The following is a 15113-nucleotide window of genomic DNA, read 5'->3' as shown; positions in this document are numbered from 1 at the left end:
GATAACTCCTCAGAGCCGCAGCGGCCCAAGCGCAGCCCATCCCCTCGCTGTCCGCAGCCGCAGCCTGGCCGCCATGCAGGGCAGCTCGGGGAGGGCAGCCCCGCCGCAGCGGGGACCCTTCTCTCCCCGGAACGTCTCTCTCGCGCCCGGCCCGTCGCGGCGGCCCCGCTATGGAGGCGCACATCCCCTCCTCCGATTGGCTGCGGCGCTGCGCGCGCGCCAGCGGCGCGGGCGGCGATTGGCCGTCGGGGCGAGGGCGCGCGCGGTTTCCCGGGCGACGGGCGGGCCCCCGGCGCCGCCATGGCGAGCGTGCACGAGAGCCTCTACTTCAACCCGATGCTGACGAACGGCGTCGTGCACGCGAACGTGTTCGGCGTCCGCGACTGGGTCACCCCGCACAAGATGGCTCTGCTCGTGCTGCTCAGCGAGCTGGGCCGCGCCGGCCCGCAGCTCGGCCTGCTGGAGCGCCGCCGCCTCAACCGCCTGCTGCTGCCGCTGCTGCAGGTCGAGGCCCGGGCTGGGGCTGGGCCGGGGGGAAGGGCGGCCACGTTGTGTCGCGGCCTGTCGCGACATGTCGCTGTCCTCCGCAGGGTCCGGATATGGCGCTGTCGCGGCTGCGCAAGGCCATTGAGGAGTGCTGCCCGCACCTGGCCGGCTCCGTCCACATCAGGTGCGGGGCCGGGCGGGCGGGGCGGGGCAGGAGCCGCCGAGGGATCCCCTGCGCTGTTCGTGTCCGCTCCAGCGCGGGAAGGTGCCCCGAAACCTGCAAATGTCAGGCTCTGGAAGCACAGTTTGGGCCAAAACTCTACTTGGACAAGTTTCATACTTGTCATAACTAAGTTCTGTAAGGCACCAACATCGAAGTCATCAGATTTAAAGTTTCTGCAGGACAGAAGATCTGTTGTCATATCAAATAACTCACTAAACAGCAAACTCACAATTCCAAAAATGCAAGCAGTACAAAAATTACAAATTTTTGAAACAATTTTTAAAATTGTAAAATTTGTTAATTTCCAAAATAAAAAGGATTCCTATTTGTTTTAAGAATAACCATCTCATCTAATTATTCTCATAATAAAGACCTATTTAAAAAGAAAAACATGCCCAAACATCATCATCATCATCATCATTATTATTATTATTAGGCTTACCACTATTTAATGTGATCTTATTTACCTCAGTATGATAACCTCCTAGGCTTCAAGAAGTTAGTTATCACTTGTGTTTGCTCATTTATGCAGGAAGCAGGGGAATATTTTCATGTCTATATTAATACCCTAAAACATGTCATTTTTCCCTTGTTGTCTGTATTAATACCCTAAAAATCACATTTTCTTCCCCTCTTTAGGTTAAAACTTATGGCAGAAGGAGAGCTGAAAGACATGGAGCAATTTTTTGATGATCTTTCAGATTCATTCTCAGGGACAGAGCCAGAAGTCCATAAAACAAGTGTAGTAGGTAAATAATTGTTATCCATGAGCTATTTTTGTTGTGATAGCTGTCATTGATGTCACTCCCTCAGGACACAGCTTTGTTTTTCTGGGGAAGTTTCAAATTGCAGAATGTCATTTTTCTCTTGCTCAGATGTTGCATATTAACTGATGGTTTTGCACATTGTGAGGTTGTTACTGATTTTAACAATTTATCACTTATCTTTAGTGAGATTTACAGGGTGATTTACACCCTGCAACACTGAGTTGTATCATTGACATGAGGCTCAGTAATTTCTATTTAATTTCTCATTGATTTCTGTTTGATGAGGAACTGAATGATGTTTTTGAAGCTGCTGGCCATGGATTTGTCTCCTGTCTCCAGCCCTGCTCACAGCAGGAATTTCCCTCTCCAGGTCTGTTCCTGCGCCACATGATCCTGGCATACAACAAACTTTCCTTCAGCCAGGTCTACAAACTTTACACAGCACTCCAGCAGTACTTCCAGAAGGATGAGAAAAAGGATGGAGCTGATGAGAATGAGATGGAGCTGACAAATCCAGAGGAGCTGGATGGGAAAATGGAGAAAGAAGAACTCGACGGGCCTTTAAGGTGATCAATTCGTGTTAAAGCCTTTTAAACCTTTTAAGAAAATGAATCTTTGATTTGTTTAAAGTCTCCTACAGCCGGGCTGAGCTTTGTGGCCGCTCGTTTCCTTGGTGCCACCGTGTGGTGACATTTGTCAGTGGCTCGGGAAGGTGGCACTGCCCCATCCTCGTCCTCCCCTAGGGAACCACAGCCCGAGGGCAGCTGCTGCCCACAATTTCCCACTGCTGGGTGACTCCTCTGGTTGTGACGTGCTAAAACTGTTGGAGAGGTCACTTCTGCTGCCAGCAAGGGAAGATTGCTCAATAAGAAGTTGAGTTGTTTTGTTTTGCTCTTCACCGTTCTCCAAATAAAAGAACTTGTGTCTATTTACCTCAAATAGGAGAAGCAAACACTGAGAGTTTTCACCTGCTGAAGAGATGCTCCATTGTGAGAATAATCCTGAAAGTATTTGATGTGTCCATGTATTTAAAATGTACTTTGCAAACTGTATTTGTATAAACTTGTGCAGGAATTGGTGAGTCAGACAGCAGCTTTTGGGCTCTGGCTGGGTGCTGGGCTTGCTGGCTTTCCACAGAGTGAATGTCCTGCAGAACAGCTGTTTCCAGCTGTTTCCAGCTGTGATGGATGTGGCCAAAGTGCCAGTTCATCTCCCTGGGACTCTCTTCAGAAGACAGAAAAACCAGAGCAGAGCCATTTGAACATGTCAGCTGCAAATCTTCTCTCTGCTGTATTTCTTTAGGGTTTTTTAGGGTGTATTTAGGGTAATGTTGCTCTCAACTACAGTCTCTGCAGGTTGAAGCTAAACTCTGTGAAATCATTTGGATTGCTGACTTTGATGGAGTAGATTTTGTTCTTTATTAAGTTTTCTCAGTGTTCTTTCATGCTTTGAGCTGTAATATCTCAGAAATCTTTATAAAGCAGCAGTGGGGGTGTCTGATGAAATGTGTTTCTGTGCTGTCTTTCCTTGCCCCTGTTTCTAACCAGAGTGTGTCTTACAGGGAAGAAGAGATAGCCTGCAGTGGGCCTCTTTCCCAGAAACAAGCAGAGTATTTTCTTTCTCAGCAGGTATGTTAATTCTCATTAAAGTGGAGGAAATGTTCCATAACACGAATTTCACCTTGAATTTTACCCACAGTGTCAGCTGAGATGTTTTCTGTGCTCTGGTAGAGGCTTGTTGATATCCTGCTTGTTGTTGCTCAGTGTGAGCACTTGGGGCTGTGAGTGTTTCATCCAGACATGTCACCATATGCTGATATTTGATTCTCAGAAGGTCCTTCTGCTCTGCTTGCCTCACATTTCTGTGAAATGTGCAGTTTTGTTGGTTATTCCAGCTGGTAAATAAAAAAGGGAACAGAAATACACATGGACACAAATGTCAGTAATTCAATAGTCAGTAATGCTAATTTTAGTAGCTACATTTTTGTGATTTTTTAAATTAATTGAACTGCTTGCCAAAGCAAATTGGATTTATCATTTTGTTTTCCTGAGGGTTTTTTTTTGTGTGAGAAGATACATACAATTCCAGTGAGCAATGTGTGGCAATAGTTCTTCAGAGAGAAACTTAACCAGAATTCTTTAAATGCCTTTAAACAGTCCTTTGAATAAGGTTTTATTTGACTTGGTCTCTGTGATCTCTGGAAATTGAACACTATAATGCAATATAGAACTGCCACTGTCATAATAGACAGAGCTGCCACAAAATCTTCTTTAATGTCCTCTCCAAGCAGATAACAACCTGACAATCCTGCACCACAATGTATTTTTATAACCCTCCTTATGGAGTTACATTTCTTACTTGTACTGTTCAATTTTTATTCCAGGCTTCTTTGCTAAAGAATGATGAGACAAAGGCTCTTGCTCCAGCATCTTTACAAAAGGAATTGAACAACTTGTTAAAATTTAATCCAGACTTTGCTGAAGCAGTAAGTATCTTTTTCTTCATCCAGAATGGTTGTAAAAGGATTGCTTATCTCAAGGATAGGATTATTTGGAAGTAATTTATTCTCTATTGAAATATAAGTAGATGATAAAACTGTGAGCAAGTTGCATGTAAATGTTTAGTAATTCAGACTAAAACTCCTGAAGGTACAGGAACCTTAATTAAGCAAAGTACTCCCCCTTCATGCACAGATATAAACCTCTTAATTTTGGTGGGACTGAGTGCATTCTTGTTCAACTAAATCTAAAACTTATATAATTTGCCCACATTTTCCTAAGTAATTTCAGGCCTCATTCTCCTGTAGTTTAAAAATCAGTATTAAGTGCAATATCTGTTAATTTTGCTGGTTGTTGTTCACTTTGCTTCTGGTCCTTAACAGCAATTTATACTGAAAGCCACAGGCAGCTCGTGCTGAGGGGCCAGACCTGTGCTGTGAGCTCTTGCTTTGTCCCTCAACAGCTTCTTCTTGAGCTCCTTCCTGCCTTGCTTTCCACCTCTGCCTCCCAGCAGCCCTGGGCTGAGCAGACAGGATTTTCCTTGCTGCTCTTGGGAAGGGGATCCTTGGAAGGGCTGCCATAGTCCCTGCCTGGACTTCACAGCATAAAGGATTATCCTGGCCAGTCTCAATGCCAAAAAGAAAAGACACAATTTTAGCATCTCCTTTCTATCTGCACAGCATTTGGAAGCAGTGCTGATGTTTCTTAGTGTCTTTCTGAGTACATCCTGCCTCCATTTCCACTCTCACATAAATGCAGAAATTCCACCTCTGCAGAGATCTCAGACTCTCTGGGATCTTTCTGACAGATCTTGTAATCTTCACCATTTGGCAGATCCTGTTAGGGCAAACAGCCAATATTGTCCAAAATATTATCCAGTTTTATCCAGAAATCCTGCCCAGGTAGTATCAGTATCAGCAACTTCAGATCGGTATTTCACAGTTACATGTTTTGGACTGAAACACCGAGTCTGCTTTGATATCTGTACAATTAAAACTGATTTTGTTTCCCCTTTCCAGCATTATTTAAGCTACTTAAACAGCCTCAGGGTGCAGGATGTCTTCAGTTCCACGCACAGCCTCCTGCACTACTTTGACCGGCTGATCCTCACGGGGGCGGAGAGCAAAAGCAACGGGGACGAGGGCTACGGGCGGAGCCTGCGCTACGCCGCGCTCAACCTGGCGGCGCTGCACTGCCGCTTCGGCCACTAGTAGGGAACTCAGCCACCCCGAGAGACCCCCCCTTCCTCCTAAAAACCCTGCTGGGGCTTTGTCCCACTTGACAGCAGCTGGGGTTGGGTTGGGATCCTCTTGCGATCTGGGTTTGTTTGGGTTTGTTTTTGTTTTGATGTTTATTTGGTTTCCATAATAACTGAGCCATCTAAGAGTTGACATTTGTCTGTGTCCTGGGTATTTTAAGTGTTCAATTACATTTCCATGACCTCAGAAGGGTCAGTGGGCATGAATGCCTATTTTCATCCATATTTTCAAGAAAGTGTGGTTGGTTTTCTGCAAGTCAACACAGAGCTGATGATCTGACAAAAGAATAATTAAACCAAAAAAGCCATCCAAGCTTTTAAAATTTAAAATGCCACATGGGTTGGGGTTTGTTTTGTTGATAAAGCTGGCCTACCCATCTTCATTTATGGTTTGCATTTATTGATTGCTGCCTGGAGGCACGATGTGAAAGGACTGGAGAGGGGAAGGACACTGCAAAGTTGAGAGTAACAATTTCTACACAAGCAGATTCTAAATGTTGCCCCTGTTCAAACAATAACTTGGCACCGTGGCCTGTACAGGGCTTGAAAGGCCATGTAGGGGTTACAGCTGCATTTTGGTTTGCAGATGCTGTCAGACTTACTGTCCTGAAAACCAGAATGCACTGCTGAGTGCTGGGAGGAAAACACAGGCTGTTAAATCAGAGATCTGAGTGCACTATGCATAATTCAGATCAATATTCCTCTGGATCAGGATGCTGTATCTTAAGCACTGCAGGAACAGTAATTGTTCTCCCTCTGTCCGTCTGTCTGTCTGTCTGTCACAGCCAGCAGGCTGAACTGGCCCTTCAGGAAGCCATCAGGATTGCCCAGGAGTCCAATGACCACGTGTGCCTGCAGCACTGCCTGGTAAGAGCTCTGTGCAAGCCACCTGGATGGTTCTGCTCAGGGAGCTGCTGCAGAGCTCCTCTCACAGCAGCATTGGCTGCCCAGCAGCGGGGTGGCATCACACAGGGCACACAGGGCAAGGATCATGGGAGGGTTTGTTGCAGCTCAGGGTTAATTCCTTAAGCAGGAATTGTTATCCCAGAGATCTCAGTAGTAAGCTCAAAGTTGAGTCTTAGATGTTGTAAAAGAATAAGTATTTCAGAAGCTTCCTCCTTCCTGTCTGTTGAATTCTCAGAGCCACCTTTAGAGCAAGCAAAGTGGGAGGGAAGGACTTGGATTTCTCTCTGTTTTTTTCCCTGTAATTAACATTATAATGAGTTGACATCAGTGGTATCAAACTCCTGAGGTGCTGCATTCCACAGTTCCCTGTATTTTTGTGCACCACTGAACCTCCAGGTTGGCTGGTGCCACACCAGCATCCCAGCCTAGATGCACTTCTGATATGTTTTGCTGTGCAGCATTTAGTAGAAGTTTCCTTAGAATCAATCCTCAAGTGGTTTGCATTTCCAGTGACTTTTTGTGCATTCTGTAACAGCAAGCCAAGTTGAAAGTGCTGCAGCCATCAGTTATTTGCAATGAGAATTTGATCTTTTTCCTTGCTAGAGTTGGCTGTACATCCTGGAGCAGAAGATATTTGACAGCTGTGTTCTGCTGGAGCACTCTGTGAACAAATCCTTACATTTTGGATTGCCAGTGAGTCCATTTCATCAATCCTTAACTTTATTCTGGGACAAACCCATGTGGCGATGGGCGTGTGTGTGTTCAGAGTTTGGGGGTTTGTGACTTGTCTGTTCAAAATATGGGACTGGATTTAAACAAACATATTTTAACACTCCAAAATCCAGCTGTTTCTATGACTTTTATGCTTCATATTAACAAGCCAGAGCTCAGTTGCTTTAATGCCAGAGCATTATTGCAAGGCTCACTGGTTTTCCTTCTAACTTGCTTGATTTTCAGGCAGAAAATCTCTCTGTGGCTACTGGCCCAGGCACATTTTGTTACAATCTGGTGCTCAGGGGAGGTTCTTAGGGCTCCACCTTCCCTGAAGCTCAGTGCTGATGCCTCTGGCAGGGCTTTGAACACGTGTTTATTTGTACAGCTCCGTGAAATCTTGCAGGGCAGCCCTCCCCTTTGATAGATCTGTTGTCTGTTAATGTTTAGTTCTGTCTTCCCCAAATCCACAATTCCTTAGTTAAGAGAATTGTTCTAAAATGGACTAAAACTGCTGGGAGATAGGAGCAGCTATGGCCTCTGTGGGGAAGGGAAGGAAAGCAAAGGCTGTTTTCACAGCAGTTCTGGAGAAATCCAGGTACTGCTCCTGTCCTCCTCCATAAGATTTCTGTGTGGGGGAGTGGAAATTACCTTTCACATCCAACAAAATGACATTCACATATGTGTGGGTGTGCATAAGTGAGTATTTAAAGAAATGCCTGGAGCAGTGTTCCTTTGTCTGTGCTGCCTTTTTGGGTTTCTTTTTTGGTAGTTTAGAACTCTGCTCCAGTGTAATTTGCAAGCCTGGGGTACTCTGTTGTCTTCCATCATTGTAGGTATGTTTTTTTTCCTCCTTCCCAGTATCTTGCTTCCTTGGGAATACAGTCCTTGGTTCAGCAAAGAGCTTTTGCAGGAAAGGCTGCCAACAAACTGATGGATGCCTTAAAGGATTCTGATCTGTTGCATTGGAAGCACAGCCTGTCAGAGCTCATAGACATCAGCATAGCACAGAAAACAGCCATTTGGAGATTGTACGGCCGCAGGTATTTGCTTTGTTTGGAACTCCTGGATTAGCTGCTGCACTTGTTAGCACATAATGCATTTATATAGGTGTAACAAGTGACTGTGTCTCTCCAGTGCACTAAAATAAAGCAATCAGACTGTGATTCAGTACAGGCTGAGTGCAATTATTTCCATTCTCTTGTGTTTCTTTAAAACTCATACTGAAGAAGAGATAGAGTTTCCATTTAGTAGAGGCAAATAGATCATAAATTGTTCCTGTGCCCCCACTTTCAGCATCTCAGTGCTTTGGCTGTGTGCAGCTTTCAGTCTGTAGTACTTGCTGTGCCTGCACAGTGCAGAGTCTCTGGACAGCAGTTATTTTACAAGTTTTCCTTCTCCCCAGGCCCCTGGCTTAACCAGACAATGTAGACTATTGTCATAACAAGACCATAGATTAAAAATGGTTGTTGTTTGCTGCTTGAAAACTAAAAGATATTTCTCTTGCACAAGCACCATGGCACTTCAGCAAGCCCAGACCTTGCTGAGCATGAACAGTCTGGAGGCTGTGAACGTGGGCGTTCAGCAGAACAACACCGAGTCCTTTGCTGTGGTGTTGTGTCACCTGGCAGAGCTGCACGCCGAGCAGGTGAGCTCCAGGGCTGCTTGCACCAAGTGCCATGTGCTGAGAGGACCGGTGGGTGGTGCTGACAGAGGGTGCAAGACTCCACTTGTGGTTTTTTCTGCCTTTAACGCCCCGCTCTGGGGGCAGAGACAATGCAGGGTGTTTGCTGGGCAAATCCCTTCCCCGAGGGCTGTGCTGAAAGGGAGGGGAGCAGGGTGCATTAATCAGTGTCCTTCTGTGTTCCAGGGGTACTTTGCAGCTGCTTCTGAAATACTGAAACACCTAAAGGAGAGATTCCCTCCCAACAGTCAGCATGCACAGGTAGAGTACTTAGCATTCAGCTGTAGGTTGTGTAACTGTTGTACATTAGGATTTGAATCCCACTGCTCCCGAATTTTCCTCTGGATGCCTTGGGTTATACATTTCCTCATTTCCCTTGGCTCGTCCTCATGGGAAGCTGTGCAGCATCAGTTTTTTTACAAAAGCATGGAAAAGCTGCCTGTGTTGTTTTCAGACTGGTGAGACATTTCTCTCACCACAACCTCCTAAGAGGAAGCTGTTCAAGTAGAAATTTCATTAAGAGAGGAATACACATCTGCTTCATGAGCACATAGAGCAATTAAATGCTCTGCATTGATTTGAAGCTTCAAAGTTCTGTTTAATTAGTGCTGCTTATTTTGATATATTACAATCCAGAAATAACTGAGATAATAGGCTAATAACCTGATTTTTGTGTGACTCTGGGAAACACTGCCACAGGAGTCTATAAGATAGTATTTACATTGAAGTGCTTGAGATCCCATCAGATGTAGTGTGAGCCTTCTCTTTTCACTACAGAACAAGTCTACTTGTCTACAAGTCTCAAATCATTAGTAATGACTTAAAAGAGCCTTTTCACATAAAATGCAGTCAAGTAGGTGAGCTTCAGTATTGGAACATTAATCCAGACCTGAGCATTTCTGTTGAGGACAGTAATTCAGTAAATCCAATAATTGGACAGTGGAGTTAGTGTGTCTAGAGACAAATACCCCCCGGGGAAAAATAAAAAGTAAATTCTAATTTAGGATTGGAAAATGAGCAGGCACAACTTCTAAAGCTTGTTTCTGGATGTTCTTTGTTTAGCTTTGGATGCTGTTTGATCAGAAAATACAGTTTGAGCGAGCCATGAACGATGGCAGATACCACGTAGCAGATTCTCTTGTAGCAGGAATTACAGCACTTAATAGCATTGAAGGTGTATACAGGTGAGAAATCGTGGGTCTTGGTGCACTTGCAGGTGTGTTCCATGCAGATCATGACAAATTTAGCACGGTGATCACTGGCAGTCACATGTGCTTGCATTTTTTTCCCTTTCCAGGACTAGGTAAGGTCATGTTATCTAACCTCTAGGGCTATTCCCTTAGAGCATGTGCTGCAATAATAATTTGTAATTGTTTCTCTGGGCATTTTAAGAACTGGAATAGGTGAAGTTGGTGTTATTCCAGGGCTGTGACTCTGTCATGGTGAGGTCTTCAAAATCTGCTATACTCAAACCTGAGCACAAGGCAGATTTTTATGTCAAATAGCTGGGGAGGGAGCTCAGCCCTTGAGTGAATTCCTCTGTGGCCTGGTTTCTACATCTCCAAAATGGAACAATGTGATTTTTTTTCCACTCACCTTAATGTGGTCTTGTTCCTAAATGAGAATGACGTGTTAAAAATAGTTACAGTTAAAACTTGGTATTTGGTGAATATGAAAACCAACATAGCGTTCAAAGAATTTCTTGTCAATTTTCAAAGGCAAAACACCTAAAAGCAGCCAGTGCCAGTCAGCCAGAAGAGCAGCATTCAAGCTGTGGGACCTGATGCTTGTCCTTCTGGAATTGGACTGATCATGAATTCCCTGATCTTTAAATACTCTGCTCAGTGTCTGGTTCAGGGCATTTGTACCCATCCCCTGCTGCTGTGCATTTGGTCCTGACTTCCCTGCTCTCCATTTTCCTGTTGCTCCATATCCTTGCTAGCTCAGGCCAATTTTAGCTGCTTTACCTCATACCTGTTTTTCTCACAGATAATTACTTATGCTGTCTAGCTTGCATGTCCTCCCACTTCTGCTGCCTGTTTGGCCTTTGATTTTGGCAATCCCTGGTTTCTATCTAAAGCTGTTTTATGAGTTTGATCCTTTCTGCCTGGGAGTTGTCCAGTTGGCACCAGGGAGATCTGTTTTTCCTCCTGTCTGTGTGTGCAGCATGTGTACACTTTGTCAGGGTGCCAGTCTGCAGTTATAAGAAACAGGTCACAAAATAGAGACCTGTTTCACTGTGTTCTGAAGAGCAGAATTCTATACAAAGTACAAAAATACAGTGATGTTTTCTTTCTACCACAACAGAAAAGCCATTGTATTGAAAGCCCAAAATCAAATGTCAGAGGCACACAAACTTCTGCAGAAATTGTTGATCCACTGCCAGAAAATCAAGAACACCGAGATGGTGATTAGGTAAGAATGTTTCATTTGCAGAGTATTACAGCCACTTTGCAGTGATTAGAATCAGCCATTTCAATTTGTCTGTGTTCAGACTTCACTAGTCTTCAGATTACCTGCTGTGATTCTGAGATTACAGAGTCATTTCAATTATTAATCACAGTATGGAGGAATCCTCAAAATATTGTGTCATTTAAACCTAGTTATTATTATGTAAACTAAAAGGTGGTAAAGTTAAAGTTCCATGAAGGTTCATGGAAGAAGGAAACACTGCATCTAAAATAAATAGGGAAATGGGTGTGTGTGTAGTTTTACCTTGGTGTAAATCTTGAGAGAGCTATTTATCTTTATTGAAAGATATTTAAATAAGGATATTATATATTATATATTGTATATTGTATATTATATATATTATTTAATCTTTTGTATGCCTGTGGCATCTCCTCTCAAGGGTGTAATTTAAATGTATTGTATATGCATCAGCGTAATTTGTAATAAAACCAATCCCACTGTGGATGGAATAATCCCCTGGGAACAAGTGGACATTTTTGACCCAGAGTGAAGGTCTGTAACTGCTGCTCCCTGTCTGGCCAGGGTGCTGCTGTGCATGGCAGAGCTGTACTGGAGGTCCTCGTGCCACACCATCGCGCTGCCCGTGCTGCTGCAGGCTCTGGCCCTGGCGCGCGAGTACAGCCTGCAGTACTTGGCCTCTGAAACCGTGCTCAACTTGGCTTTCTCCCAGGTAGGGCTGATTTGTGTTTTCACAGGGCTGCAGGGCAGCGTTTATTCTGGGGATCTGGATGCTGGTTTTACTCCTGTGAGATTTAGGAACACAGCCTTGCTGGAATTAAATTATTGATTGTGAAGAAGTAAACTCTGAATATGAAAGCTTTCGAGGAAGTTAATAAAAGTTGAGTTTCATGTGTATCACTAAAATGTATAGTTATTGTATATAATTAAGCAGCATAAATTTCCCCTGTCTTAATGTCTTCAGTTGTCTTTTTATGCTGGTATTTTGGCTTTCTAGCAGCACAGGTTGGCTTGTATATTAAAAATAATGCTGGTAATGAGTTCAGTTATATTGGTTATTCTGAGAGGCATGGCTGTCAGCACTGAGTGGAGAAGCCTGTCCCAATCATTTCAGAGAGCAGCTCATTTCTACTCACAAGTTTTGATTTAAAAGAAGATAGTGGGGGAAAAAGTTGAAAATAAATGGTGCATGTTACATCCCGTTATCAGAAACAGACGTGGCTTGTGTTGGTGTTCCCTGAAGAAGCTGCTCCCATCAGTGGATTCCAGTGTGAGACCAACAAGTATTTCTCTTTCAGCTGATCCTTGGCATTCCTGAACAAGCCCTGAATATCCTGCACATGGCAATAGAACCTGTCTTGGCCCACGGAGCTGTCCTGGACAAAGGCTGTGCCATGTTCTTGGTGGCCAAATGTCAGGTGGCTTCTGCAGCTTCCTACACTCCACAAAAGAAGATTGAAGGTAGTGTGAAGGGTAATTCTCTCTGAAACTGCTCAGAGGTGCAAACCAGTGTCTGTACTGGAGTCCTGCTACACCAGAGTGTGTTACCTGGTTATTGTATACAAATTTCATTTGGAATTAGTTGTTGCACAGATGTTTATAATGGAATATTGTTTATCTGCATACTTTCACACACATATTTTGCAGCAAAGGCTGAATAATAGAAACTAGCTGAGAGACCACGTTGCTAAGACACAAATGGTTTTGAAAAGCTGAGGAATTTGTAATTGGCCTCCTTAGACTTGAGCTGCCTTGGAGTTGTTACTGTGATATTTTCTTAAATATGAATGTCCCCCTCTTTCCCACAGCTTTGGAATCTGCTATCTTGAATCTAAATGAAGCCAAGACTTACTTTGCCAAAGTGGACTGCAAAGAGCAGCTCAGAGACGTTCTCTACTTCCAAGCTCGGCTGTTCCACAGCCTCGGCAGGACCCAGGAAAGGAACAAATGTGCCATGTTGTTCCGTCAGCTGCACCAGGAGCTGCCAGCACACGGTGTCCCCTTGATCAATGCCTTCAAGTGATGCATTTAAAGATGAGATTTGTTTGTTTTCCTCTTCTGGTTTTGTTTGTTTGTTTTCTTTTTTTTACAAGCATCTTTTTATTGTATTCAGTCGTACGGGTTTCAGAATAACTGCCAATAAATCATGGTCTGCTCTTGAACAAATTTGTGTTTTGTAACACAAATGTCGTTTTCCACCCATTTCACTTTTATTGTCTACTTGAAGCTAAGAAATTAGCAGGGAAAAAGTGAAAAGACCCTCTTGACTGTGTTGTAAACACACTGAGGGGAGCAGTGCAGTCACGAAGTAGTGTTCTGTTCTTAGGAGTGACATTTCCCAAATCAATGCAGACTTTATGAACACAGGGGTACAAAAAAAAATAGTGGAAAATGTAGGCAAAGCTCCTTTGTGCTCTTTTTAAGTGGTATGGAAGGGGGAGTCTCATTTAAAAGTGTCCTTGCTTTTAACCTGTCTGCATTTGCTGTTTACGCTGCAGAAACAGATGGTGCTGGCAGAAAGGGAAAAAACAGGGTTCAGGCAGAAAGGTCTAACAGTGCAAAGTCCTGGCACTGTTGTTTCATGTGTCCTTGTGCAGAGGGGGAATGAGGAGGGTGAAGAGTGGGAAACAACAGCCCCAGCTTAGCTGAAATGTTTTATTGTGTGTGTTCTCCCCTCAGCACTGTATGTCATTCACCTGCTCTGCTTTTATGGGTGAATAGATGGAGATCACAACTGACTGAAGTAATCTGGAGGGGCCAAGAAATCTCCAAGAAATCTGGAGAGGGACTTTGGACAAGGGCCTGGAGTGACAGGACACAGGGAATGGCTTCCCACTGGCAGAGGGCAGGGTTGGATGGGGAATACCATCCTGTGAGAGTGGGGAGGGAGGCCCTGGCACAGGGTGCCCAGAGCAGCTGTGGCTGTCACATCCCTGGAAATGTCCAAGGCCAGATTGGACAGGGCTTGGAGCAGCCTGGGGCAGTGGAAGGTGTCCTTGCCCATGGGTGGACTTTGAGATCCCTTCTATCCCAAACCATTCTATTACTGAGTATGTGATGTGCTGGCATTGACTGCCAGCAACGAGATCCTCATTTTGGAAGAAAATTTCATTTTGACTGTAGTGTGCAATTTGAGGGCAGAGAGGATTGCACTCCTGTGAGTGTAAACCTTTGGTGGGTCAGTCACCTGGTGACTATAGAAAAGCTGAGGGTCATTAAAGCCCCGGAGCTACCCTGCTTGGAAACAGCAGATTTAACTGTGGCATCGCCACACCAGACCTAAACCTGGTTCTGCTGGAGCTGGGCCAGGTAAGGAAGAAGAGAGAAGCACTAGGGTGTGGTTGAGAGTCCGGTGTTAGTTTACACATTCCGTTAATTAGTGCTGCATCGGGGCTGTTGGCAGATCATCAGGGCCTTGATTTTAAAACGAGGTTTCCAACGGCAAAGGGGAGCCCAGCCTTGTGGAGCGCTGGTGATGGCTCATTCCCTCTCTGCTGTGTTTTAGCCGACATAGAGGAGTTTAATCCTTAAAATGTTCGGAACACCTACTGCGTTTCGGTAAGTGCATAAACCTGATTTTTAGAGTGGCTTTCAAGATTCTCAGAAATAAGCGTTTCTCGACAAAGCTGGCATGGAGGCCTGGCTCCGCTCTGGGGAGCTCTACAGTGTCAAAGTGGTGCCCACAAACGAGCCTTGAAGCAAAATGAGGAAGAGGGTTTGGCCAGCTGTGGCGTTTGCATCTTGCTCAAGGCTGAAGCTGTTGCTTCATGTAAAGAAAACGGGGGTGAGCTTGGTGCAGAAATGGTGCTGGATGGAAAAAACAACAAACCCCAAATACCGGACAAAGCAAGGGGTATGTTTGCCGAGGGCTGGTGTCACCTGGGGGTTAAAGGCCGTGCCTATGAGCTCTGTCGCAGCGCCACAGAGCTGTAACTTGTGTGGGAACTCTTTGGTGGTGGCCTCTGTGACATTTCCCAACAACTGTTTTCCAAACCTCCCCTTTAGGTGATGCTTTGGGCAATCGCTGAGTGCGGGGGAACTGGCGCGGGTAACCCGGTTTGTCCCCAGCCGACCTGACGCTGGCAGCCCAGGGTTTGCAGGGGGCAGGGGGAGGAGGCGGCGCCGGGGGACGCCGGGGTTCGGGTCCCTC

The 15113-nt window shown here is 44.9% G+C and overlaps 1 protein-coding gene across 1 annotated transcript; it reads left to right on the top strand.

The window, feature by feature from the left end:
- The first annotated feature begins 262 nt into the window (after positions 1 to 262).
- ANAPC5 (anaphase promoting complex subunit 5) lies at positions 263 to 13129 on the top strand. The gene is made up of 17 exons (XM_054645784.2): positions 263 to 504; positions 591 to 670; positions 1349 to 1458; positions 1847 to 2042; positions 3038 to 3104; positions 3860 to 3961; positions 4994 to 5184; positions 6018 to 6099; positions 6742 to 6831; positions 7711 to 7892; positions 8362 to 8497; positions 8720 to 8794; positions 9596 to 9717; positions 10841 to 10948; positions 11528 to 11675; positions 12262 to 12424; positions 12772 to 13129. The coding sequence occupies exons 1-17, from the start codon at positions 301 to 303 to the stop codon at positions 12984 to 12986; spliced, it is 2271 nt and encodes a 756-aa protein (XP_054501759.1). The 5' UTR covers positions 263 to 300; the 3' UTR covers positions 12987 to 13129.
- The last annotated feature ends 1984 nt before the right edge of the window (positions 13130 to 15113 follow it).

This window comes from Agelaius phoeniceus, chromosome 18 (genome assembly GCF_051311805.1).
Source record: "Agelaius phoeniceus isolate bAgePho1 chromosome 18, bAgePho1.hap1, whole genome shotgun sequence".
Taxonomy (NCBI): Eukaryota; Metazoa; Chordata; class Aves; order Passeriformes; family Icteridae; genus Agelaius; species Agelaius phoeniceus.
The sequence above is the reverse complement of the archived record's forward strand: the minus strand, read 5'-3'. Positions and strand labels throughout refer to the sequence as shown.

Bases quoted from the DNA above. Each gene is read 5' to 3' on its own strand.
- ANAPC5 (XM_054645784.2), top strand. From the start codon at position 301: ATGGCGAGCGTGCACGAGAGCCTCTACTTCAACCCGATGCTGACGAAC. The intron at 505-590 runs GTCGAGGCCCGG...TGTCCTCCGCAG, and splicing joins TGCTGCTGCCGCTGCTGCAG to GGTCCGGATATGGCGCTGTC. The intron at 8,498-8,719 runs GTGAGCTCCAGG...TCTGTGTTCCAG, and splicing joins CAGAGCTGCACGCCGAGCAG to GGGTACTTTGCAGCTGCTTC.